Source organism: Epinephelus moara, chromosome 18, assembly GCF_006386435.1.
Source record: "Epinephelus moara isolate mb chromosome 18, YSFRI_EMoa_1.0, whole genome shotgun sequence".
In the NCBI taxonomy this organism is placed as follows: domain Eukaryota; kingdom Metazoa; phylum Chordata; class Actinopteri; order Perciformes; family Serranidae; genus Epinephelus; species Epinephelus moara.
Window position 1 is genome coordinate 33592340 of NC_065523.1, and position 26752 is coordinate 33619091.

At 42.5% G+C, this 26752-nt stretch overlaps 1 protein-coding gene and 1 long non-coding RNA gene across 5 annotated transcripts in view; one reads left to right on the forward strand and one right to left on the reverse strand.

Annotated features, from left to right (window-relative positions):
• LOC126405816 (uncharacterized) overlaps positions 1–26752 on the reverse strand; it is a 55743-nt gene that overhangs the window by 9833 nt on the left and 19158 nt on the right. The gene's annotated exons all lie outside the window — the stretch shown is intronic.
• slc29a4a (solute carrier family 29 member 4a) overlaps positions 5935–26752 on the forward strand; it is a 31375-nt gene continuing 10557 nt past the window's right edge. The window contains exons 1-8 of one of the 4 annotated variants that reach the window (XM_050069748.1): positions 5935–6112; positions 12174–12564; positions 15605–15652; positions 18501–18632; positions 20429–20542; positions 21402–21530; positions 24037–24111; positions 24212–24480. In XM_050069748.1, the coding sequence (XP_049925705.1) occupies positions 12330–12564; positions 15605–15652; positions 18501–18632; positions 20429–20542; positions 21402–21530; positions 24037–24111; positions 24212–24480 (1002 nt within the window). In that variant the 5' untranslated portion in view covers positions 5935–6112; positions 12174–12329. The remainder of the gene's footprint in view (positions 6113–12173; positions 12565–15604; positions 15653–18500; positions 18633–20428; positions 20543–21401; positions 21531–24036; positions 24112–24211; positions 24481–26752) is intronic. The other 3 variants (XM_050069749.1, XM_050069750.1, XM_050069751.1) reach the window with 3 other exon arrangements.

Here is a 26752-nt window from a genome sequence, read left to right on the forward strand (position 1 = left end):
ACTTTTCAGGGTTTGATTTTGGTTTTGGAACAGGGAAGAAACGTATATCTTTTTCCAACCTCTCCAGGTAACGAGTATCATTAATACACGACGTGCCCCAGACACAACATTTAGCTCCAAATCCACAAAACCAGCCTGAAAATGAAGGAAATCTGACACGACTGCATTAGAGTCAATGGAGCACAGCTGTGTTGTTGTTGGACCCTGGTCTGAGCCGGCCTGATGCTACGTTATGATTGCCAATGCCAATGAGGCAACTATGTTTCTATATCTATGGAAATGAATCTCTCTCTTGGTACGAAAGCAAGTAAGAGTACTTCCCAACATTTTGAAATAGTCCTTATATGCTATGGAATAGTTTGGCTGGATTCCCAATCAGGTCACAGACTCTGACAGGTCACAGAATTTGGTGTAACACCGGCGAGCAGTGACTCTATCCTGACCTCCCTGCAGTCCACAGTGCTCCACTGCATGTCAGATGAAATATCTCTCTCTGTCACATCTCAGTAGAGTCTCAGTCTGTCTCTCTCTGACTCTTCCTCCTCGATGTACCTGTTCCCTCCTCCTCTGTGTGCCTCTTTGCTTTCATTTCCTCCAAATCCGCTCGGCTACATCGCACACCGACAGAGTACACTCTGCTCTTTCACTACAGAAAAACCCTGCAGTCTGTTTCAGCTTTCTCTACTTGCTCTTGTGTGAACTCTCTTTCTCCTTTTTTCCTCCCCTGGAATCTCTTTCCTCCTCTCTTCCCTCGGTCTCTTCATCTCTAAGGAACTCATTTCGCCTCTTTCCTCAGACGCTGCAGCTTTTTTTACTCTCTATTTTACTTTCTGTGCGTGTCTTCATCCCTTCTGTCCCTGTATCTTCATCACCCCTTCTCTCTGTCTCCATCTGTCCTCATCCCCCGATCCCTCTGCCTCTGCGTTTACACCTGTCTCTTTCCTTTCATCCCTCCTCTTCTTCACCTGCCTGCCTCGCACATCATTACCTCCTTTTCTTCCTCCTGGTGCCTATTTCTCTCACTCTCTCCTTTCTTCCTCTAACTGTGTGATTGGATTAAGGCCACGTCTGACTGTCGTTTTTTTTCTTCTAGTGGCTTTGCGCTCATTTTCTCATCATCATTTCTTTAATTTGCCCATTTCCCCGCCTCTCTCCGGCTTTCTTTATCTCTTTCTCCAGAGGTGAGCGGAGGTGGCGATAGGCGGTAGTACTATCAGTATGCAGAGTCATGGCGCTGTGGCTCTGCCGTCATTGATTGAACCAGCAGCTAAATATAGACACTGTTGAGGCTCAGCATCTTTACCAGCCAGGAAGGAGGGATGGATGAGCGGATGGAGGGATACACACACACACACACACACACACACACACACACACTCTGTAAGCTAGCTAGAGTAAATAGACACACACACACTCTGTAAGCTAGCTAGAGTAAATAGTGGATATACATGCAATAAATCAGTGTTAATGAATGCACACACACAGCAGCAGCCAAACACACATGCACAAGAATATTCACATTGATAAAAGGGTTCAAACGAAGCGCACACACACACACACACACACACACACACACACACACACTCACACACACACATAACACACACACTTGCACAGAGTTACTGACACTTGAGTCAGTACAGTCCCGCAGGGTGTTGGTTGTACAAAAAAATAATTCTGTTTGAGTGAAGGAGGCGTAACACGGCCTGACCTTTTTACACATTCATAACAGAGCTGCTGAGAAAAATATTTACTGGACACACACACACACACACACACACACACACACACACACACACCAACATCCCAACGTTAACTCATTCTTTCTGGACAGATTGCTGTGGGCTAAAACAACATGACAAACCATTACTATTCAACACGCAGCATAAATCCAGAGCTGCAAGCCTTCCCACAAGCTGAGCAGGGAGAAAGACAAAGCCACAGACAGACAGACAGGCAGAGAGAAAGGCAGGCATGCGGCCAAACGGAGAGCTCGACAGGCAGAAAGACACAAATTCGGCAACTCAATGTAACTCACGCTGACAGGTAAAGTGAGAGGCAGACAGGTAAACAAACAGCCAGCTAAAGAGATAAGCAAGCAGACAAGCAGAAAACAACGCCCTCGTGATCCAGAGGATTTCACGCAGATTAAATTCATCTCAAGAACGTGTTTCTGGACTGGCGTCAAAATGCCTGCTGTGCCACACGATATGTTTGTGTGGCTCATAAAGAACAGTTTGCTTGATAAATCGCAGATTAGTGTTGTTTCATTGTCCGGACAGAGCTGCTTCCAATGCACTTGGCATTTCTAAGTATTTCTTTGGCTTTCAATGCTGCGGTTTTATATCTTTTTGTCACCGTCACTGTAGATTGGGTTTTTATTTCCTTGGATAGCAATGTGGAACTGAAAAGACTGTGGAAATAGAGCATAATTTGACTGTAAAATTTACATATCATGAGTATGTAGGCCTCATTTTGACCAAAGGTGAACTGAGTGAGTGTTCATATTCAATTCCAATTTCAATAGTTCACACAGTGAGCACAACAAAACTTTACTTAAAGGTTTCCCGTGGAATTTTTCACCCTTACTAGCTGAAGTTTGTTTATCTCATGCACCTGTGACGTGATACACAGTCCTGTCAATGGTTTCACACACTGATATGTGCCGGTAACACACCAAGATGTGCAGCAATGCACCGACAAAGACGGGTATGAAGAACACTGTAAGCTGGTGAAAATGGATGGAAAAAATGATGGATTCAAAATTTTTTTTTTAAATGTCTTCGCAAATGTTTTATGAGGAACCAAATGCATTCAAACCATTTTAGAGCTCAAGGATACACAAAATGCATTATATATTTCTTTTTGATATAATTATATATGTTTATTTTTCATTTCGATATATTATTTTTAACAAAATGCGATCAGTGAGCAAACTTTTTTAAATGTTTTTCTAGGAACCGGTCAGTGATCAGCCATAGCTAGCATGCTAGCTACATTAGCTACATCGCTAACATTAGCAAGCCTTTCATTTTCCCTGCCTGGATGCAGACGGGAACCGATCTAAACGTAGGCTACACATTGTAGTCCCTACACTAATATAAGCAGGGAACGTGTTTTCTTGTGGTAGCCTTTCTAAAGTGAAGAGTAGCTACTTTGTTGTTATCTGGGTGTTGATGGGGAAACAGCGTTAGCTAGTTAGCGTGCTAGCCAGTTGATAAGTTGTACTTCCACATTAAATTACATTATGTGGTGACATCTCCACAACTACTAAATAAAGATTGAGCCCAAAGAACAAACAAAAAGGAGAACTTTAAAATCTTATCAACCCTAAATGAGACTAAAAGGTTGCTGCCATGCTACTGTAGCACAGTCGTTGAGCTAATGCTAACTAAGACAGTGAATTTGCTAATCACCACTAAACACAAAGTTCAGCTGAAGCTAAGAGGACTGTCATCAGTTTTGCAGGTGTTTGGTCATAAACCAAATTATTTTCTAAAACTTCTACCTAAAGATGGAGTTAAATAAAAAGTCAGGAACACCAAAGTTATTACAGTTCATCCAGGGGGGACATGAATCCATCCAAACGTTGTTGAAATATTTAAGGCTGAAGCAAAGAGCCGTGCCGCTAGCAGGGCTAAAAACAGTCGGAGCACAATTTGCTCTAACTCTTTTTGTTCTAAATCTGACAAACCCAGAGAAAATTCAGCCCGAAGTATCAGCAGATAGAAGTGTGAGGGTAACAACAATGAAGAATGAAGCTGTTCCACACTGAGAAGCAGAATCATATCGAGGTCTCAGGAGCAGGGAGGTCCAGTACAGTCAGTAAAGTGTCTGTTGTCTTTCCAAAGCTGTAATGCCTTTGGAGAAAAATTAGTATACTGGTTATAAATAGGCCTAAACTTTGTCTTTCACCAGAATTAATGTTGGCATTGTATGAATGCATCACATTTTTTATGCAGCAGATATGTTGAAATTTTATGTTTCTACAGCACTGTGGTTAACATGTGGTTAGGTTTAGGCACAAAAAACACTTGGTTTTTGTTAGGAAAATATCAGATTTTGGCTTAAAATACCCGCTTTTGGTGGCACAATCCTAGCTGGAAATGCAGCAATGTCTCTGTAAAAAACACAGCTTTTTGTGGCACTATCCGACAGGAACTGAGCGATGTCTTGGTAGAATTTGGCTGCTCTTCATGGCACTATCCTGGCAGGAAATGCAGCAATGTCTCAGTAAAAAACAATTGCTTCTTGTGGCATTAGCCAAGCAGGAAATGCAGCGATGTCTTAGTAAAAAATACTTGTATTTTTTGGGTCTATCCTGGCAGGAAATACAGCATTGTTTTGGTAGAAACCAATTGGTTTTCATGGCACTATCACAGCAGAAAACGCAATGATGTCTGTGGCTCTATCCTGGCAGGAAACTGAGCGATGTCTCAGTAAAATTTGGCCTCTTTTCATGGCACTATCCTGGCAGGAAATGCAGTGATGTCTGGGTAGAAACCAATTGCTTTTTGTCGCACTGTCCTGGCAGGAAATGCAGCAAAGTCTCAGTAAAAAACAACAACATTTTTATGTGGCACTATCCCGGCAAGAAATGCAGCATTGTCATAGTACAAAACAACAGCTGTTTATGGCATTATCACAGCAGGAAATGCAGTAATGTCTCCGTAAAGAACAACTGCTTTTTGTGACACTATCCCAGCAGGAAATGCAGCGACAGGTCGCTAAAAATAAAGTATGTTTGGCCGCTGGAAGACACAGCAATGACTGGTTGTTGATTTCAAACAGTGGTCTGCACCTGACAGGCATCTCACCTCAGTGACACACCATCAACCATCCCCTCCACCTCCTGATGAAGTCAACTCAAATACTACATCAGTTTAGAAACGCTGATATGATTTGTATAAGACGTAGAAAAACATCCAATGCCAACACTTTCCTGAGTCAAAACATCTGTGTCTTTTCACAAGTCGTGCAAAGACAGAGATGCTAAAGACAGGATTTAAACCCACAACCTCACACCCTGCAATGCAGCTTCAGCAACAGATCCCGGGTCTGTTTTGGGCCACTGCACACCCCAAAAAAGACAGCTATACCATTTAGCTAATTCCCATCTGGCTCCGTTCCTCTATGGCAGCAGTGGGGGTGTGCAATATGACCGAGCCACTGCCAATAATAAAGCATTAGCATATTGAACTGAACTGATAAAACTGTCAATCACACACAAGCTTCAGTGCCAATAAGTGTGTGTGTGTGTGTGTGTGTGTGTGTGTGTGTGAGAATGTGACTTTCCCTCTATTGTTCTTTCCCCTTTCATTTCCAGTGTTTTCCTTATCTATATGCTTTGGCAACACACGTTCTTCACACGCCACGACAATAAAGGCAAATAAAACTGAAGAAATTGAGAAAAATGGAAAAAAAGGAAAGAAAGAAAAAACATTAAACATTAAGAAAGAACAAATTTATAATGTTTTTTATTTGACATATTGCTGTAAAGAGAGGATTTCTGTCTGTAGTGTACAGGCTGCATTATAACACTGTTAAGTTATAATAAAATATTTAAAAATGTCATGCATTTTGTCTTTTTCCTCCCTTGAAATTCAGTGTTTAATCCCAGTTTACTTCCTGTGGTGTGTACAAAAACACTCTTAATAATTTACAGCACGCCTGAAACGGTATGCAAAGTGTTTTCTGGAGGAAGAGAAAAAGTTATTAAACATGCATCTGGATGGTTTCATCCTCCTCTCTAATAGCGCGTTTGAAAAGACTGATTGCAAAAGATGAACAGCCAGAGGCAACATCCCCCCCTCCTCCTCCTCCTCCTCCTCCTCCCTCACCCCCTCCTCCTCTTCTCTCCTCCTCCCCCCCTCCGCTCTCCTCATCCATCCATCCACGCTTCGTTTTCTCTGCTGCTGCTGGATGGTGCGTTAGGAGCGCACACAGGACGGCACCGGGGGCTTCCCTTCTGTCTGATGGAGACGGGCTGAGGAGGGGGACAAGGTCCGGCCGGCACCTCGAGGATCCCGCAGGAAAAGGACTCCGCTCCTGCTGCTGTGAAAGCCGCGGGGAGCGGGCACGAACCAGGGCAGCGAGAGGGGAGACACCGGAGGTAAAGGGGCCATTAATAACCTGTTGTTTGTGTGTTTTTGTTTTTCCTTTGAGGCAGAAAGCGCGCACACAAACACCAGGATGGATTTAAAAGCGACATTTAAACCTTGTTGGACTTGATTGGCATCGTTTTAATGATGATTTGGGAAAAAGAAGAAGCGGAATAACTGAGAGAGCATTTGTGTGTGTGTGTGTGTGTGTGTGTGTGTGTGTGTGTGTGTGTGTGTGTGTGTGTGTCCTCCACTGCTTAGCCGTCGTGTTTTTGCCTTTGATTTATTACAATTTTTCATGTTCACACGCGCCTCTATAGGAGCCTAACAAGCAAAACACGTGAGCTTAATTGATTTGTAGTTAAACGCATTTAACACTGATATTCTCCCCCCAGGCTGTCTGCTGCAGGTGTGATATGAAGTGCTTTTACTCACTCCTGATGCTCATTTTTTATTATACATGTAAACAATAGAAACTGCAACGTTATATGAGACTGCAATTCAATTATGGTCGCAGGCTGGAGCCTTTTAATTTAATGGAGGAAGGCTGAGAGCGCCGCCTCAAGTCTGCAAACGCACACTGCACGCGGCTGTGTGTGTGAGACGCAAGTGAATTGGCATCATTATTAGATTTAAAACAAGCACACACGCTGCTCTCAATAAGCCTTTACCGTCCAGGAGAGGCAGCTTCTATTCAATCACCCCTCTCCCTGTTCCGCTGCATCTGCACCGGAGGCCAGGATGAGCCCAAATTACAGAGATGATAACCTTCTTACATCATCAGATCCTGACACTTTTGCAGACAGCCGGGGTTTTAAAATAGGATCTCACCCTAAAGACAAAAGCAGTTTCCAGGAGCAAGCGGCTTGATTTGGTGATGCAGGGCATCAGAGGTGAGCAGGTGATGACAGAGCTGGGTTGTGTGCGTGTACTGATGTGTTTGTGTAACCACACAGGTGTGCAGGTAGATGAGCTTCTATGCTTTTAAGTGTTTGCATATGGAACATAGTCATTTATATTGATCCAGCCTGTAACAATAGCAGCTCCCTGTTGACCCTCAGTGAATGAAAGCAGGTTATTGAGCCACGCTTCAGCGGCTAGGAAGACCTTATGAGAGGTGTTTGCATTAGGCCCGACACCATCAGTTGTGTTGGATAGAGGGTGAAGATGTTGCATGATTAAGCTGGATGCCTAGTTGATCAACAGAAAATTTAAAGGTCCAGTGTGTAAGATTTAGGGGGATTTAGAGGTAACTCAAGGTGAGGACTGCAGATTGCAACCAGCTGAAACCTCGTCTGCTTAGATTTCCTTCAGTGGTCATTGTTCAGGATGTTTTTACCAGGAGCTGAATTATCCACAGAGGTCTCTTCCTCTCCAAAACAAAGTGACCAGATGATTTAAGCCTGTAATAACACTGAATAAAGCAGTTTCAGGTTAAAGAAAGATCTGCACTTCTCTGATGCTGCTCAGCATGTCGAGGTCAGGCCCCTAGCCCAGCACTTGCTAATGCTTCTCACCTTTTTCTCTGATAACTTTAAGATTCAGGCGTTCAGGAGGTTTTTACAGAGAGTCAGATTATCTGCAGAGGTCTCTTCTTCTCCAGAACAAATGTACCTTGTGACTTAAACTGGTAAATACATTGAATTAAGCAGTGATTTGTTTAAAAAAAATAGGTGTTTTTGTAATGCTCTCTTCATGAAAGAACTTCTAACCACGGTGACCAGCAAAAAAACGCAAAGGCCCTACCTTGAGCCAGTGTCTGGTTTGTGCATTCTGGGCTACTGTAGGAACATGGCAGTGCAACATGGCAGCCTCCATAGACAAGAACTCACTCCCTGTGTAGATATAAACGGCTCATTCTATGAATGAATGAATTTTTATTTTAAACGATAAGGTATTTGTCATCACTGTAAATAGAATATCTTTTTGGTTTCAGGCTGTTGATTGGATAAAACAAACAGTATAAAGGCATCAACTTGGGCTTTAGGAAATCGTGATGTGCATCTTGTTCCATTTTCTCATGTTTCACAGACCAAACAATGAAACAAGTAATCAAGAAACTATAATAATAATTGTCAGATTAGTTGTTCATGAAAGTAATCACAATTTGCAGCCAGTGTGCATGATTAAAAATGCAGAGATGTAATTTCCACTTTTCAAAATCCCATTTGTTCCCCTCCTATTTTCAAACCCTTATTATTCTTTCAACCACACAAACTGTGCTTTAAAGGATAACTTCGGTATTTTTCAACCTGGGCCCCATTTCCCCATGTGTATGTGTGCGTATGATTCATAGGTACCACTCGTTCTAAAATTGGTTCAGTATTGAGGGAGGCAGATGCAGCCGGCAGCCGCGAAATGAGCTAAAACGGTAACGGGGGCAAATGCGTCCCGTATAAGTTTGTGCATTAAAAGTGCTTTTTTTCGCCACTGACCGGTTCAGATTGCCAGTGCTATCTCTGTAGATAGCATACTAAGCGTTTCGAACATTGTTTATATAACATTACCTCCACTGTGTCTGTAGCTCTCTCTACTCGTGGGACAGCCGTTTTCTTGAGGAAGAGGTGTTTCGGGATTGGATGTCTTCTCTTCTTCGGCTGGCAGTAGTCATCTTGGGAGAAGTGAGCACTGCAGACCCGATGGTCTGCAAGGCGCAGTGTCTGGACAGGAGTGTTAGCATCCATTTGTAGCACAACTAGCCACAACTTCAGCATCTCGCCGTCCGACAAAGGCAGCCTATGAAAGCTGTACGGGGTGTTGCGCGACATCCTGTTCTTGCAATTCGGATAAGCACAAACACGAACCATTGTTTTCAATCGATGCAGTAAAACTCTCAGCTGTACTCCGAGACAACCAGCGCCACTCTGAGTGGTGCTCAGCATGGCTCCTCTGTTTTCTCCCGGCAACAAGCAAAGCTCTCGCGAGATGACGTCACAGCCCAGAGGAGGTGAAGGGTCAGGGAAACGCTTAGTATGCTATCTACAGAGATAGCACTGGTGATCTGAACCGGTCAGTGGCGAAAAAAAGCACTTTTAATGCGCAAACTTATACGGGACGCATTTGCCCCCGTTACCATTTTAGCTCGTTTCGTGGCTGCCGGCTGCATCTGCCTCCCTCAATACTGAACCAATTTTAGAACGAGTTGTACCTATGAATGATACACACACATACACATGGGGAAATAGGGCCCAGGTTGAAAAATACCGAAGTTATCCTTTAAGTCCCAGTAATGCAGAATCTTTACCTTCTGTTCTCTGTTGTTACAAGAGGGATTTAAATAAAATCCTTCACACTGACTGGGCTGATACAAGTGGGCAGGGTTTGTGTTTAGCAGAGCTACAGCAGACTGCTAGCTCCACACACACTTCCCCCACCATTAGATCAGGAAGACGAGGGAGAGATGAATGAATGAATGAATTAGACCTCAGCCACATTGTTTTGAAAATGAAAACAAAGGTTTGATTGTTGAAATGTGGGCGTGTAGTAACACCGACAGGATAGTATTTCCATCAGGGAGAGACAGACGACGAAGCACATCGTATGCTCCATGTTTTGTAAAATGGTAAAATTCCTTGCACATAATCTGGATCTGTCACAGATAACACTTTCCATTAGTGAATAAATTCTAGTCTGCGGCCTGTAACCACAGTTATTTTGAGGAAACAAAGACACACAGAGGTACCATGCTGTTGCTAGCTAGCTCTGTGCAGCTAAAAGTTGCAGATTGATCAATGGGTGGATGTCATGATATTATGGTTGAGACTGGTGTAGACCCATCTTCTTAAAATGACCTTTGTCCTAACCTAAATTGTCAGATGCTTGTTCCCTAGTGTTTCTGTTTGGGTCCTCAGTGGCCTGTATTTGCTCCGTGTTTTACTTTCTTCTTTGCTTTGTTTTAACTGTTATATCGCCTCTGTTTTTATGTATTGTTTGATTGTTTCATAATACTTTGTGAATATTATTTCTGTGACAGGTGCTGTATCAAAAACATTTATTATTTATAAACATAAACCACCGCACACTTAACTGAATGGGTGTGATTTTATTAAGCGCGAACAACATGTTTCGCCCGTGGCTTCTCCGGGTTCGCTCAAGAAGCCACGAGCGAAACGCATTGTCCACTCTTGATAAAATCACAGATATTCAGTTCAGTGTGCAGTGGTTTATGTTTATGATTTTATCTGAGATGTTCCTGTGGCTGACCAGCACCTGATCCTTGAGACTGGCTGTGCAGAAGCAGTTTACTTACATTTTTTATTCATTTATTTTTTTTGGCATATACTGTTGAAATGCTGCAAAAAATGTCAGAGGATGTCATTTAAAAGGGATTAAAGACATTTTTAATTTTATTTCGACTCTAATACGCAACTATTTGTCCAGCCGTCAGATTCCGCCAGAGAATATGAATTAAACTGCTGATTCTGCTCTGAAATACTCTAAAAAAAAGCCCCTTAATCTATGAAGCAGTGCAGGAATTAATATTTAAATCGCACATTTCACCCCAGAGCCCCCTTTTATTGTGTCCCCCCAGCTCTCAAATCAAAGATACGCCCCTGGATAAATGTCATAAATAACGGCAGCCCTTTTCCACCTGTCAGTGTTTTAATCTTAATTGGTGACTTCACTTTGAATGTCCCAGAATTCATTAGCTAATTAAGACGCTTTATGTCAGACAATTTATTTCAAGCGATTTGTTCTGGTTTGTTGTCCTCTTCATCAAAGAACACTAACGCTCTCTACAGGAAGGGCCAGAGCCGTCTCTATTTTCTGAGGCGACTGAGGTCCTTCAACATCTGCCGGACTATGCTCAGGATTTTCTATGAGTCTGTGGTGGCCAGTGCTATCCTCTATGCTGTTGTGTGCTGGGGCAGCAGGCTGAGGGTGGCGGACGCCAACAGACTCAACAAACTGATCCGCAAGGCCAGTGACGTTGTGGGAATGGAGTGTGACTCTCTGATGGTGGTGTCAGAGAGGAGGATGCTGTCTAAGCTACGAACTATCTTGGACAATGTCTCACACCCACTCCACCATGTGCTGGTCAGGCACAAGAGTACTTTCAGTGGGAGACTCATACCACCAAGATGTACCACTGAGCGCCACAGGAAATCATTCCTGCCTGTGGCCATCAAACTGTACAACTCCTCCCTCTGAGTGGCCCTGAGACTTTTTCACACACTGCAATAATTTAATTTAACTTGTGCAATAACCCCATTCACCCTGACTGTATATATTCTGTTTGTGTAAATAATCTTGTTCAGTTTACAATATATATATGTATATATATATATTTATTTAACTATATATTTGTAAATACTATTGTTTAAATTTCTTATATTTTCACGTATCTTTCCTCTCTTGCAAGGAGCACCTGTAACATAAATAATTTCCCCTCGGGGATCAATAAAGTATTTCTGATTCTGATTCTGATTCTGAAACAGACCACTTATATAGAGCTGCAGCTACAATTATCTTCATTATGGACTGATGATTGATTTGTTTTTTCTCAGTTAACTGATTCATCAATCAATTAGTCCATAAAATGTCAGAGGATAGTGGAAAAAGGCCTGTCACAATCCCCCCCCAACCCCAAAATGACGTCTTCAGGATGCTGGTTTTGTCTTAATTGCAGTCAAAACTCCCAAAATATTCAGAACACAAAGTTATAAAACAGAGAAAAACAGCAAATTATCAAATCTGAGAGGCTTGAATCAGTGACGGTTTGGTATTTTCTGCTTAATTGATCATCAGAATTGAGACTGATTCATTTTGTGTCAGTGTCTTTTCTTGTTGTACAATAATAGATATCGCAGCGCCTGTTTATTGAATGCAGAGCTGCATTTTCGCTCACCTTGTCTGTCTCCTATGCATCCTTTGTCACTCTCATTTAATATGCGTCTCACACATCGACACACACAAACACAAGCGGCAAACTGAGTTTCTTTGGAGTGTCTAACCTTGACTCTTGTCACTTTCAGCACAGCGCTGACAGATTGTTTTTTTCTTTCTATTCCATCTCTGCCTCTTCTTTTACATTTTAATTCTGTTTCTGTCTCCTGTTGTTTCGCCCTGCAGATCCTCCATCATCTGAAGGTCTCCTGCCTCTCTTCCAGGGCGTGTCTTGGGGATTGTGTCTAACATGCACGCTCCCATGAGTGTGTAGCCTGTAGAGTCAAGAGGAGTGCTAAGTGTGTGTGTTTGTGTGTGTGAGTGTATACTTGAAGCGCAGACATGGGCTCTGTGGGAGCAGAGCGCCGCAGGCCCACACCGGTCCAGACGCCCGAGGAGAGAGATGTGTGGAGGGATGGAGGGAGAGCTGGATGGAGGGATGGAGGCAGGGAGGGGTGGAGGGAGGGCAGAGAGAGCAGCGTGGTGCAGAGCTACAGCTTCGACTCGTACCAACTGGAGGAGGAGGAGATCAGTAAAGACGCCCCGGAGCGAGGAGTGCTGGCTCTGTCCGAGCCCGGTGAGGGAGTTTCTGTTCTATCTGTGTGTGTGTGTGTGTGTGTGTGTGTGTGTGTGTGTGTGTGTGTGTGTGTGTACTGGTTTATAAATAGACAGACAAGGAACAAGGAAAGAGATCGATGTATCAGCAACAACAATTTATCAAAGTGAAAAAAGAAAACCACACCAACATCCTTCTTGTGCTTCAAAACAACAGGAAAAACAAAGTGTTTGGATATTAATCCGATCGATTTTCACAGCTCTGTCTCACAATATGCTGAGCAGCACAAAATATGTTTGCATCATACCCTGTATGTATCTATACAGGAGGTGGATGGAATATCATGAACATATGTGCAGTGATATTATTCACATTCACTGCCAGAGTCCCTCGATAGTTTGACATCGCCGTTTTTCTATTTTCAAAGAAAACCCTGATTTGCATGTTTGCAAAATATATAGCTTTTATTTCCTTAGAAACAAAAAAGGAAGATGGGAGATAGCTTTATCAGTGACGGTCATTGATGTATAAAGAGAACTGGATACAGTGCTGGAGGTGGGGCCCCCTTCATGCCTGTGAAAGTTGCTCAGTGGTGCATGAAGCCAAAGTTTGACTTCCCAGGCGTAAAATTACACCATTGGACCAGTGTTAATTTTGACAGCTATTTTAGATTTAGACGTAGTCTTGAAACGAAAACTCTTCATAGTTTTAGTCTAGTTTTAGTCACGATATGTTTTCTATATGTGATTTTTTATCTTTAAACTAATCCAGTGAGGCTGATTCATGTATCAGAAATTCTAATCAAGGTGACAGGTTGTATAAAAATTTCTTTTAGACATTTTTTTTCCCTACAACTACAAATAATTTATGTACACTTCCAAACTGTCATTTCTCCAGCAGTGTTTGACAGGTTTAAGAGCTGATTTACGAGCACACACTTACTCATCGTCATTTGAAAAGCTCAACGTCTCTCTATTTATGCTCTCAAAAACTTTGACACCACAAATAACTAATCTGAGGCAACTAGGATTTGTCTCCAGGCTCATTGTAAACTCTGACTTATCCATCTGACTGTTAAAAAGCAGAAAAACAACTTAATTAAAGCTTGAATTCTTTCTTCATCTGCAACATGTTAGTCTGGAGGTTTAACCTCGTGTCCTCTCACAGAGTCGGTGATTAAAACTAAACTTTGTCAGAGAAAACTGATCTGAGTTCAGACTGTTAACTTACAGCACAGCTACACTCACAGATAACTGAGCCTCCTACCTGCCTGTCAAACACCATCAACCTATAAACCATCCTAAGACAGCCCAGACTGAGTGGAGTCCTGCAGAGATCAGCTGCCTGGCGGCCAGTGGCTGCTTGCTCCACTGCCATTCAGTGGCGAACAAGCAGAGCTAGCTGCTAACAGCCACCACTGCAACTAGCAAACTCCACAAAACCATTCAGCAGCTCCACCATCCACAGTCAGACACACACGGCTGATTATTTACTGCTAAATTACAGCTCACAACTCACACCAACAGCTGGCACTGATCCGGTGTGAGTGTTTTTGCTGGCTACTGAAACATCCTGGTGCAGACTATTTACTGGAGTTAACCAGCCTGTCATTCCTCCGGCATTTGAAGATAATTGCAAGCACGGCTGTTCTCGGCTTTCAGTGTCCGATAGTCCACCACGTCTTGTCTCGTTAACAAAAATGAAGCAGATTTGTACTTCGTTTTTATTATCAAGATCTATTATTAGCTCATCATTGTCTCATTTTTGTCATGGAAGAAAAGTCGTTTCCGCCATAGTTTTTGTCAATTAAATTAAAATTGGATTGGACCCACAAAGCAAGCACACTACAGACTCTGGTGGCCAAGTGGCTACCTTCTGGTTACACCCTAACTTCAATGTGGATAAAAAGATTTAATCTTGCGTCTCTTCTAAACTTCTGAAATGTTATCGGACTGAATCGATCGAATCCTGATAGTGAAACGAGTCATTTCTTGGGGTTTGTGACTGTAAAAAAAATATCCAATGATTTACAGATGTTTCTTTCACGAAGTAAATCCATGGGGAAGTTGAGCACACTTTTATTGACAGAGGTGCCAGACTGTAAACATGTTTATTTCTGTTGTAAACATGGAGGTTTATTAGGACTGACTGGCTTCTGGAGCCAGCCTTAAGTAGTCATTAGATGAACTGCAGTTTTTAGCTTAATTTTTCAGCCCCAGACATTGCCACTTATTTTGTACCCATAAAAAAGAGATAGCCAACACTAGCTAACCCCCCATCTTTTGTATAATGCACAACGAACACAGTGCAGGAGCTGCCAATGACTCAACAGGTGTTGAAGTTACATGTGTAGTGTATAGACAGTGCTAACATTAGCATGCTAAGCTAACTAGGTTCCACTTTCCAGGTAGAGACTCGTTAGCCTAGCTAGCTCATCTTGAGTAGACAGGGTTGGCTAATGAACAAACAACATGACACATAAATGACGCTCTGTATGCTTGTTGAAGAAGGAGAAAAAACATCTTGTCGTTGTCAGTGCGTCTCCAAGCAACACCCACGCTCAAATGTCAGTCAGTCACCTGGAGGTTTGAAGCCACTGTTTCCACAAATACCTCCAAGAAAGGTTTTATCCTCTGATGAGAAATTATGCACAACAGCTGCAGCATCATTATAAAACCTCACATTAAAAGTGAGGAGAATTTAAATTTCAGCTCCCTTTTAAAAATACTCCAAACTGCGCTGAGAACAAGTCACCTTGTTGGCATATTTTTTGATCTTTGCGTTCTGTAAGACTGAACTGAATGTAAAACGTGTGTGTGCATGTGTTTTGTAGATGATTGTGCAGGATGAGGGAATAAAAGCAGTGACACAGACAGAGTACAGTGTAAAAAAAAGTGTTTGTCAAAACAGGATGCACGTCTGTTAACAGAAAATTGCTGTGTTGCCTGGTTACTCAGGTTGCATAAAGGGCACATTAATCAGATCACAAATGACCAAGGATACACAGTGAGGGGCCGAGATTATCAGCAACCACTCTCTCTTCTCTCTCTTTCCCCTGCAGCTGTCAGTCTCCATATCTCAGCCAGTGTACAGCCAGCAGAATACAAGAGTAAGCAGTCTGCCTTTTCCCTTAAAGAGAAAAATAGAGAGAGGTTTGGAAAAGACTCAAAGACTGAATTAATTTTAGCCTGTCATCACAGTCCTGCACCTACTCTACAATCTGTGGTTCTACTAAGGAACTGTAGGAAAGTTATCAGGGGGTGAGAAGGGGTCAGAAAATGGGAGGGTGGTGTAATTTTTCTTTTGGCTGAAGCAAGAGCAGGAGAGGGTATTTTATTATTTATATTTTATTTCAGCCTTCCTTTGTGTTATAGTTACATAAACAGTTAGAAAAAGGCAGCATGTTTCATATGCCGAGGACAACAGTTCTGTCTCTGTGCCAGGGTTTTATTCATGTGTAAGTTGGTGCTGCACATTAGAAGTTTTAGATATTAGGGTTGAAATAGACCCTTTTTAGCTGAAGGCAAAACCTGCCTCTGAACTACAGGGCTGTAGGCTACATAGGAGTCTTAAAATGTGTTTGTCTTGTTGTGTTATTGGGAGCCAGAATAGGAGTCATGGCTCAAAACCAGCTGCCACTGCCCGTCAACAAAAATGAAGACAATTATGGTTAAATGTGATAAGACCAAAGGACTGGACGAGAGGCGAACATCAAAAATGCTCACATGTGCAGCACACACTTCATATCAGGTTAGGGAAAAAGTATTTCCTGTTGGATGGAGGAATAATGTTATGTGTATTAAGGGTTATCATGTCCACCTCATCAGAAACTGGGGAGGTATTAAGAGATGTCCACCTCATCAGAAACTGGGGAGGTATTAAGAGGAATATTAGATTTCTCTGGAATGCTAACTTTTTAGCGCATTAGCTAACGTTAGCTTCAGTGTTTACTTATTCAAATAACACTGACGGTCCCGGAGAGTGAGTGACCTGACATGGTGCAATCGTAAATTCAGTCTGACGCTCTACACTAACGTATACGTATACGTCCACTGTATACGTCCACTGTATAAAACAAGCCAACAGAACATGCTAGCTAAGCGCTATCTAAGGTTTGTGGAGAATTGTTTTGCCTCCAGCTAAGCCCCACCCACCAAAACTGTCATACTGTTTACTAAAGCCTGATTTATGGTCCTGTGTTAAATCAATGACGTCGCTACGTCGTAGGGTACGTGGCTACGCAGAAGGCTCGCCGTAGCACCTGGCGTAGCCTGACGTGCACCTCCCCAAAAATGTAACTACACAGGGGCGTCGGTAGCGTAGTGGATAGTGCCGGCACCCCATGTATAGAGGCGATGCCTCGTTGCAGCGGTCGCAGCTACGACTCCGGCTTGCAACCCTTTGCTGCATGTCAACCCCCACTCTCTCTCTCACCCCATTTCACTCTGTCCTGTTCATTAAAGGCAAAAAGCCTCAAAAAATAATCTTTAAAAAAAAAAAATAATAAAAAATTTAACTACACGTCGAGGCGATGCAGACCCAGCGCAGACCGAGAGGGCTGTGATTGGTTTGCTTGGTAGCAACGCATTTCCGGTTCCGTATTTCCAGATTGCGCCATCCCCGCCATCTTTAAACATCTTCTGTTGCGATGTAGATGTTGCAGTATTAAGGCCCATTTATGCTCAACGTTCAATACGGATACGGATACGGACGGAGCCGTCTGTCCGTGCTCCGCGTTCATTTCTCTGTGACCGGAAAAGCCGGAAGCTAAACAAAGAATCAACTAGAGACGACGATAACCATTCAGGAAAGGAACGCAGCCTCCTACCGCTCTGGCGGTGAATTGCACCGCGACGAAATGGAGTGACGGAGAAGTTCGAAGGGTTCATGACGGCGTCACGGCAACAACGTAGGTACGTCGTAGGTACGCCGCAGGACCATAAATCAGGCTTAGCTGTAAAAGCATCTATACTATTGTGTTGGGTGCTGCTATTTTTTCTTAGAGCTCAAAGAGAGAGGATATTGTTTTTTTTACAAAGTCCGTCCTTCACCACTTAAATCATTTTCATACAATGCCTAAATATGAATGCTGGAAAGGGTAAATCCACCATAAAAGACTTCCACTGAAATGTCAGTCACACAGTGTGGGCAGTGCCGCGGTGTCTTCTTCATTGGATTTTCTGTTAATGAGGTTTGAGTTTCTGCAGGCAGGGATCTTTTCTTCTGTCTGTGCAGTCATGGTGATGCTCACTGCTCGTTCAAACTGCACAGTTGATGCAAGGGGTTTTATTTTACCCCAGAAACAACAAACCCAACAGAGCAGCAGAAATGGAAATGCTTCCAGAAGCTGTTTACTTTGAATTGCCTATATTATTGACACAGGCATTTATTTCTGAGAAAATAATGTAGATCACCGAGGAGCTTAATGCAGGTCCTAGATGCCATAATAACAAGTTACATAAAAAATAAGAAGGGAAATAAATAGTCTCAGATTCATGTTTTTACCCCCTGTAGTGAGCTGTAAAATGCAAATGCTCAGAAAGGGTTTGGAGCAGTTAATAGGAGGCTCACAGGATTAGGAAGGGATTATGAGCAGTTATATAAAGAACCTGCACATCACACTTTAACCATGAAACTGAATCAGCTGCAAAACACAAAAGTCCAGTTCTTAGCTGAAACTACTCGGCAGCTCGTCCATGATCAGCACTTCCTCTGATCAATCTCTCAGCAGCACTGGAGGATCGAGGTCCTCTGCTGCATTAGCTGCTCCATCAGTGGAGCGGAGGCGTTACTGCTGCTGCCGCGGCTTCATTCATCCTGATTAGCTTTAATGAAGATCGAGTGCGTTGGCTCGAGACCTAATTCAGATGTTTTGAAGTCATTTTTATCCCTGCTGTTGGAGTGTGATTTCATACTCTTTTAATTCTCTAACCCTTGACTCCTTCCTTCCCGCTCAGACTTTGAGGAGCCGATCCCTGACGACCGTTACCATGGCATCTACTTTGCAATGCTATTGGCTGGCGTGGGTTTCCTGCTTCCCTACAACAGTTTCATCACTGATGTGGACTACCTGCACCACAAGTTTGAAGGTATAAATATGCATGAACTGCACCTACAGAGAATGCATGAATTTTACAGACTCCCCAGGGGCCAGATGCATAAACCTCTGTGTGGATTCATGACCAAAACTATATGCATACACATTCTTTCTGTCAGGTTTATAAGGCCGTGCCTACACCTGACTCTGTTTTATGAATCTAGATTATTGTACCACTGGGTGCACATGCCCAAGCCTCATTTCCACTCCCACAGTTTGCCATAAATGGACAGAGGAACACCTTTAAACCTGCGTTTGCATATCGATACCTGTGCCCCGCCACCATTTCCTGGGTCCAGACCTTTTAATCACCTCTCCGCTGAGTTGAACAATGGTTCCTCGGTTAAAATAAAATACAGCCAATGAGCACCAAGAGGTGCACCAGAATGAATGAGGAGTAATAACAACAATGCCAAGTGCTAAAGATAAGATAGATGCTGCTATTGAGGCTTTTCTAAATCGACATGTCTTCTCAATATCACACGATATCGAACTTTGTTTTATTTCAGTCCAGTCCACTCTTAAAACCTCAGCAAAACAGATACGGTGGCATGGCTGATCATCACAATGACGTGTGGTTCAGGCACATACTTGGGTCTCTCATAGACTCAAAGTTTTTGGACCAGAGAAGGAGCAAAGCAGTGGGAGGTGACTGCATCCCCCCTTTCTGGTGCACGTCAGCTGGGGACGGCCCTCCGTGGGTCAGAGTAAGAGTACCAGCACCCCAGAGGCCGTACCATTTTCTGAATTTCAGACGGGAGAAGGGGAGAAGCAGTTCAAGGTCTACCACTTCGCAGCCCCTTCCCTACCAGGACCATGAAAGTCAATTTTTTCCCCCAAGGGTTTTAGACGAGGGAAGTGGTTAGGGAAAACTGAATCCCCCTCTCCCATGGAAATCGGTTAGAGTGGACGCCATGTCAGACTGAAAATAGAAACACAGCGTAATGAGCTGACAGATCCGTCTGATATCAGGAAACCTCCATCACTCATTAGACCGGTCAATGAAAAATACACAAAAGGAAGTGCAATTTCCCTGTGTTGCATCTGCACAGTTCTCCAACAGTGCCAGAGCAGCTGTCATTATGCACGGCTATTGATATTTGTAGCGCCTGTACCACTAACTCATCACATTTCTGCAAACCGTAACATGTCAATCGTTATTATTACTGAACGTCAGAAGGATGTGCAATGATTCATTCATAGCACTCATGTTCAAACAGACTTCCCAGCTGGTCACCAGCATTGTTAGACGTTGCCATTTGGTTGAATTAAAGTTGTGACATTGGATGTGCAAAATTCATAAAATTGAACTCCTGTCTGCCATCTTTCTGATGTCATACTGACGTCCAGTGCCAGTTAAGTTAACAAAGTGCTTCACAGGATCAAATTAAACACTTACAGGCAGAATGTCAATAAAGATAAAGATGGGCTCATCACTCATAAATAATTTAAAATCAAGTTTCTAAAAATGCCTTTGACTGACATTTTACAGAGGGCTGTACAGCCTGCAAAAATAATCTGTGAAATTGGCAAACAACCTGAAACAAGGTTACCAGTCTCTCAACTTGTATTTAATCTCCTCTTTATCATTTCATCAGCAGCTGTCTCAGCTAAAACTATGTGTGTATCTGGTCTGGTCTGGTCTCCCTTTATAAATACCAGTTTATGTGCGGGTAAAGGTGTATACATGGTTTTTGTGTGTACACACTGTTTATGCATGTGTCCCCTGGAGAAAAGATAATCATATCAAAGTCCCAGGAGTCATGTGAGTGTTTGTGTGTGTTGCAGGGACGTCCATAGTATTCGACATGAGTCTGACGTACATCCTGGTGGCTCTGCTGGCCGTCATCCTCAACAACGTGCTGGTGGAGAGACTCAGCATGCACACCAGAATCACTGTGGGTAAGTCACGCAGGAGCCCGCTCACAGACAGAGCTTTAAGTGTGAAAAATTTCTGATTATGGGAACTTCTGCTGTTACTCATTTATTAATGACCCTCTGGGAAGCTCAAAGCTTATCAGAGCCGAGTACGCAGAGCAGAAATGGGGAAGACGGTATAAAGAGAAAGAGAAAAATACACTCTGTTGTAATTTTCCTGTGGGTTTTATTCTTAAAATGTGTAAAAAAAAAAGAAAAAAAAAAAGTTCAAACTCACGAGGGTCTGTCTTTAAAGAGTGTGGGTATTTTACTGTTTTGTTTTTCTTTGCATCACTTCAAAATCTTGCATCATCTTCAGTTTGTTCAAAACATTTTTAAAGCAAAACTACTATGCTGTTAAAAGTGACCAGTCAGATACAGGAAGCAGGTTAAAGACTGAAGCCTGATACTTTAGAGATATAAATGTGGCCCCAAATCATAAATTGAAATGCTGGGTTTTAATGCTGTTACACGTCTTTGCAAATATTAAAGCTGTTCAGCCTACTCCATATGAAAAAATGTTCTTTAAAAATGTATGTCCCCCTTAGGAGAATTTTCAAATCATTACACATGCGGCACATGTAAGAGCGTGGTTTCACCACCGTACCCTCTGTAGCTTAAAATAGCTCTGCTTGCATCCTTGAGGAAATGTCTTTTGAAGTGTGTTGTCTGCCGAAGAGCTCGTCCCTAGAGTTAATAAACTCGGGATTGGACTTCAGATGGAAGCGATACGGCTCGAGCGTCTGCCCTGTCAAATGTGCGCTCAGTCATGCGATCGCAGCGTGACCTGCTTCAGTGGCTTCTCCTCACTTGTCCGTCTGTCTGACTGTCTCTTTCTCTGCAGGTTACATCTTAGCTCTCGGGCCGCTGGTCTTTGTCAGTGTGTTTGATGTGTGGCTGGGCAAGTTCACCACCAGGCAGGCTTATATCATCAACCTGGTGTCAGTTGGAGTGGTGGCCTTCGGATGTACAGGTACTAATAATAATCATCTTTGCTTCCTTCATTGGTTAAGAAGAAAAAAGGATTCAGTTCACCCCAAATCAGAAATATATCTCACCTGTAGTGCTATTTATTAATGGAGATTGTTTCAATGGGAGTTGCTGAGTGTTGGAGATATCGGCCGTACAGATGTCTGCCTTCTTTCCAATATAATGGAGCTAGATGATACTCAGCTTGTGGTGCTCAAAGCGCCAAAAATATGTTTGAAAAACTCAACAGCAATGTCTCTTTACAGAAATCATGACCTGGTTACTCAAGATAATCCACCGACCTTGTTGTGAGCAGTTTCATGTAGGAACTATTTTTTTCTACACCTGCTGACTGTGTCACAGTGCAGAGGGAAGCGTGCATCTACTGCTAGCTCACCTAGCAGCACTCATGAAATTTTGAAGCTTTTCTGTCTTAAAAAAGGCGGTTACTAACAAGTGGCTAAATGAGGCTACAGAACATCATCACACCAAATAAAACATGGCTTTGCAGCCTCGTTGTGGTGGTGATGCTGAAGTCATACAACTGCGGTGTAGTTTGTTTATAGCCTAACGTTAGCTTTTCCCTCTGGTGGTTGCATTTACGCTTTATTCCTTGTGTTGCCGCTGCATCTTTTGCTGTAAGCAGAAAATAAATGACAGACACAATGAGTTTAACACACCGTGGACATGTAACTTAAACAGTAGCAGTATGCAGACTATGGCTGCTATTTGAGTGCATCGTACTAAAAGTACTAAATGTATGTACTAAAAAATACTAAAAGTTATTTCATCCCAATGTTATAAGTATGATAAGAAAGAAAGATCAGACCCTTATTTCATTCTAACATACTGTAACTTTGTTTTGCTGCTCAGCTTACTTTGACAAGACAGAGGTTATATTTATGCTTTATTGTTCCCATTTTATACATCTTTTTTTTCCCACCAAAATTAGTGCATATATGCAATTCTTTAAACATCTGAAAACCCGCTAAAAATAGGCACTAGATTCCTTTGCCATTGAGTGGTGCAGGAATGAGTCCCAAAACCTGGAAATGAGTTTGCATTTTAACCCTCCTGGTTCCCTCCTCCCGAAGTCAGTGTTTTTTTTTACTGGGTTCTTGGTTTGATGCCTGAAATAAGGTCTGATGTTAACACAAGTTTAGGAGATTTTCACATTTTGTTCTCTAGCATAAAATACGTCAGTACCAGGGGCGATTGCTCTGAGACAACAAGGGAGGCTGAACTTCCCCTAAAATTTCATAGAAGAAATGGTCAAATATGCACTATTGAATTTACATTAAAATAAGAATTTACATATATATAAATGATATAGCTCATTTTCACCGTTTGTACAGTACACACACAACACACACTGAAAATAAAGACATAAGCGTTGCGTTATTGAGTTTGTACCCTGTTTAGTGTCATTAGTTAGTTCGTTTGTTCATTGAATCACAAAGCTATAGTTGTGTTGTGTGTGTGCAGTTGGTATGACAGGGTCACAGACCATTTTCTGCAAAAGGAGTGGAGGGCAGAATTCATATAATAAATGTGTGTTTCAGTTATATTTGAGAATGTTCAGAGAATGTTGCTATATAACACTGTTTGTTACCTGGGCCGGTGTTAATGTGCTGCTCCTTTCAGGGAAACTTATTTTGAGAGAAAATCAGTTCTGGTGGTGTAGACACAGTTCAGGTGTTTAAACCCATCTGAAAATCTTTGAGGTGTGTGTTGCTGTGGTTCTATGGCATGCGTGTGGTTGAAAAACTGCTTCAATTAAATGTTCCTTTTATAAGTTACTGCCTCGCTACAATTATGACAGATTTTATGATGTAAACTTAAAGTGAGTTTGAAAGACCAGCAGCCACCACTGGTCAGTACATACATGTGAATTTTATGTGTCTTAAAAAAGGCAACTGCTAACAAGAGGCTAAATTAGACTACAGAGCATCATCAAGCTGAACACAACTTTAAAGCTGTCCTGTGAGGGCATCTGTAAGTCATGCAGCCATGGTGGAGTTTGTTTATAGCCTAACTTGAGCTTTTTACTTCTGGCGATTGCATTTACGCTTCAAAGATCATAAAAGTGGTATTCATTTATGAAGATTATCCTGCTGAACAAAATATGTATGTATAATAAACTCTTGTTTGCCACAGAGCTGATTTTCTGCAATGATCCAAAATCCAGTGGAAAAATCCCAAATACAGAGCAATGCAAAACTGTGGTGCTCAATCATAGCTGTCAAATGAACAAGCAACAGTCTTCAGCTGCTGCTAATGACTTTCATACACTGAGCCAGTTTCCTCGTAGTCGCTGTGAGTGTGAACACAGAGCCTTCAGCCTTTCAGCCAACAGTAGTAACAGTTTAATTAGCGGAGGTCCCGAGGTCAGAGAGGCTTCTCCCAAGTGACGCTCGAAGGTCCAGGAAGTTGTGCCTTTAAATAAATTGTGTTGTTAGAGAGTGTTACAGACTGTTTGCACTGATAAACACTTCCTCTTCCCTCCCCAGTGCAGCAGTCCAGTTTCTATGGTTACATGGGGATGCTGCCCAAGAGGTACACGCAGGGGGTGATGACTGGAGAGAGTAAGTGCGCACACACATTCAAAGAATTGTGCACACATATCCCGTTCCCTGCTATCATCTTCCTTCACCTGCTTCCTGTTCTCTTGGTACTTCCTCTCAGGTACAGCAGGTGTGATCATCTCCCTGTCGCGCATCTTCACCAAGCTGCTGATCCCAGACGAGAGGAGGAACACGCTCATCTTCTTCCTCGTCTCCATCAGCATGGAGATGCTCTGCTTCCTGCTTCACCTGCTGGTCCGCCGCTCCCAATTTGTCCGCTACTACACCAACCACGCCCAGGGCAAAGGTCAAGGCAAAGGTCACGACCCACGTGACAACGGCACCGGATACAGAGTTCACCATGATGTCACGGCAGAGGAAGTAAGATTTGTAAGTTTGTGGAGAGTATATTGGCTATACCGTGTGCATGTGCATGTTGATGTTGTGCATGCATACAGTCATGACAGTCACATGGCTCTGTGGGTGGCGATTTTGGTCTGTTTGCCGTCAGCTCAGTCAAATATCGCAACAACTATTGGATTGGTTGCTATGAATTTGTGTGGCCACGTTCATGTTCCCCAGAGGATGAATCCTACTGACTTTCATGATCCTGACTTTTCCTCTGGTGCCACCATGATGCTCTCATTCGTGATTTTTAGTGAAATCTCTCAACTTTGACTGAGAATCTCTGATTACAGCTTCTACATGTTTCATTCATTTAATCCTTCATAAATGTTGCAACGACAAACTGCTCCTAATCCAAGACAGAGAGGAAATGTCAGCCCTCTAAACTGTGGTCTCATGCAACCCCCATTTCCTTGTTGATTTCTGCGAGGAGTGAGTGTGTCTTGCACGCAGGGATCGAGGGCTGTGTAGGTTTTAAAAATGCAGTATCATTTATTTAAGCTGCGTGCTGGTTTTTGGCTGCCAGTCAGAAAGGGAAATATTGAGAGAGAAAGAGAAAGGGATTTTGGGAGGGGTTATTAGGGATGAGAGTGGTGCGGGGTGATGCAGAAAAAAAAAGATGAAGACAGATGGAGTTTTAGAGAGAAAGGGAGAAGTCGAGGCCTCCTGCGGATAGAGCGAAAATGAGAGTCACAACACAGGAAAAAAGGCTGGGAGAAAACCAACACGTCCTCATACCTAAATGACAGAACAGGTCGTTTGCCAGTGACATATATGTAGGGCTGCTCCCTGATAGTCGACCACATGCCATTAGTCAGCAAGATTTCATTGGTCACTTAGGCGCAGTGCGCCTTGTCAAAATAAATCCAAACCTATATGACTGGACCATGTGTGAATTTAATTTGAAAGGACAGACACAGGAAGTGTCCACGCTCAGCAGTCAGACAGGAGTCAGGTTAATCTCCAGGGCTGGTACCTGCGGTTATTCCACAGGCTAGTTAATAACATGTCGGGCAGGAAATCCAAAGTGTGGGATCATTTTGAGAAGGTGAAGGACGAACCCAAGGTGATATGTAAACTCATCTTCATTGGTCGACTACAAACATGACGTATCATCTGAAACATGGAAGTAGCTACATGCCCATTAGCCCACAGCGTCATTAACAGGCGGCTCGCTCAGTGTGTGACGTGCACTTGTAGATAAAATATAGGCCTATATTAATGAAGGTTCATTAGTACGGTTTTGTATTTCTCTGTAATGTAGCACAGTGTTAACAATGTTACTGATACTATTCTTTCTCACACCTTCAACTCAAACCATTGTGTTGCCCCGCCTAAAATATATAACTTAATCATTACATTAATATCGTAAACATGCAGGTGACTAGTCGACTAATGGCCCTAAATGCCGACTATTGGTCAACTAGTAATATTCTTAGTTGGAGGCAGCCCAACATATATGACTGTTTGACAATATTCAAGCTGCTAACTAATAGTGGTTAATGTTGTCAAACAGTTGCAGTTGCAGTGTAAAATTTTCAAACTGGTTTAATATTAAGGACAGGACAAGTATACCAAATTAACCACTAGGTGTCGCAGTTGACTCAGCAGTTGCTCCCTCTGATGATAGTGCTAGCAGCCAGCCTCTTCAAGCCAAACTCAAGGCGTTCAGGTGCAAACTGAGTAAGTCGACCTGTGACCGACTCACTCACTCCCTTGCAACATGGATTGCAGACCAGTTTCGGTGATAGAGGACAGGGGGACAACTGTATCCAAAATCCAGCAGCTTTATTACGACACATCTGCCAAAATTCATTTGAATTGAAATTATCTAAATATTTTCACAGCAGAAATTATGTATGCAATTAATTTAGATGAATTAATCACAGAGCATGTAACTAAGACAGCCCTAATTTAGGTATATAGTTAAACATTGTGGTCCGACCAATCTGACGTTTCTGCTGTGCTTATTTTATGCACTTTATTGCTTTGCTAGCATCTTTGATAAAACAAATCTACCAGCACAGAAGCTAAACAATGAACTGCCGCAGACAGGGCCTCAGCACAATGAATTTTAGCTACCTGAAATAATCAATATCAGTTTAAAGGGCCAGTGTGTAATATTTGGCATGGTTTATTGTCAATCTGAATCTGAATCTGAATATTCTACCCATTAATATGTTTATATGAGTGTATAATCGCTATAAAATAAAATTCGTTTGGTTTTCGTAGCCTTATAATTATGCTTTTATATATG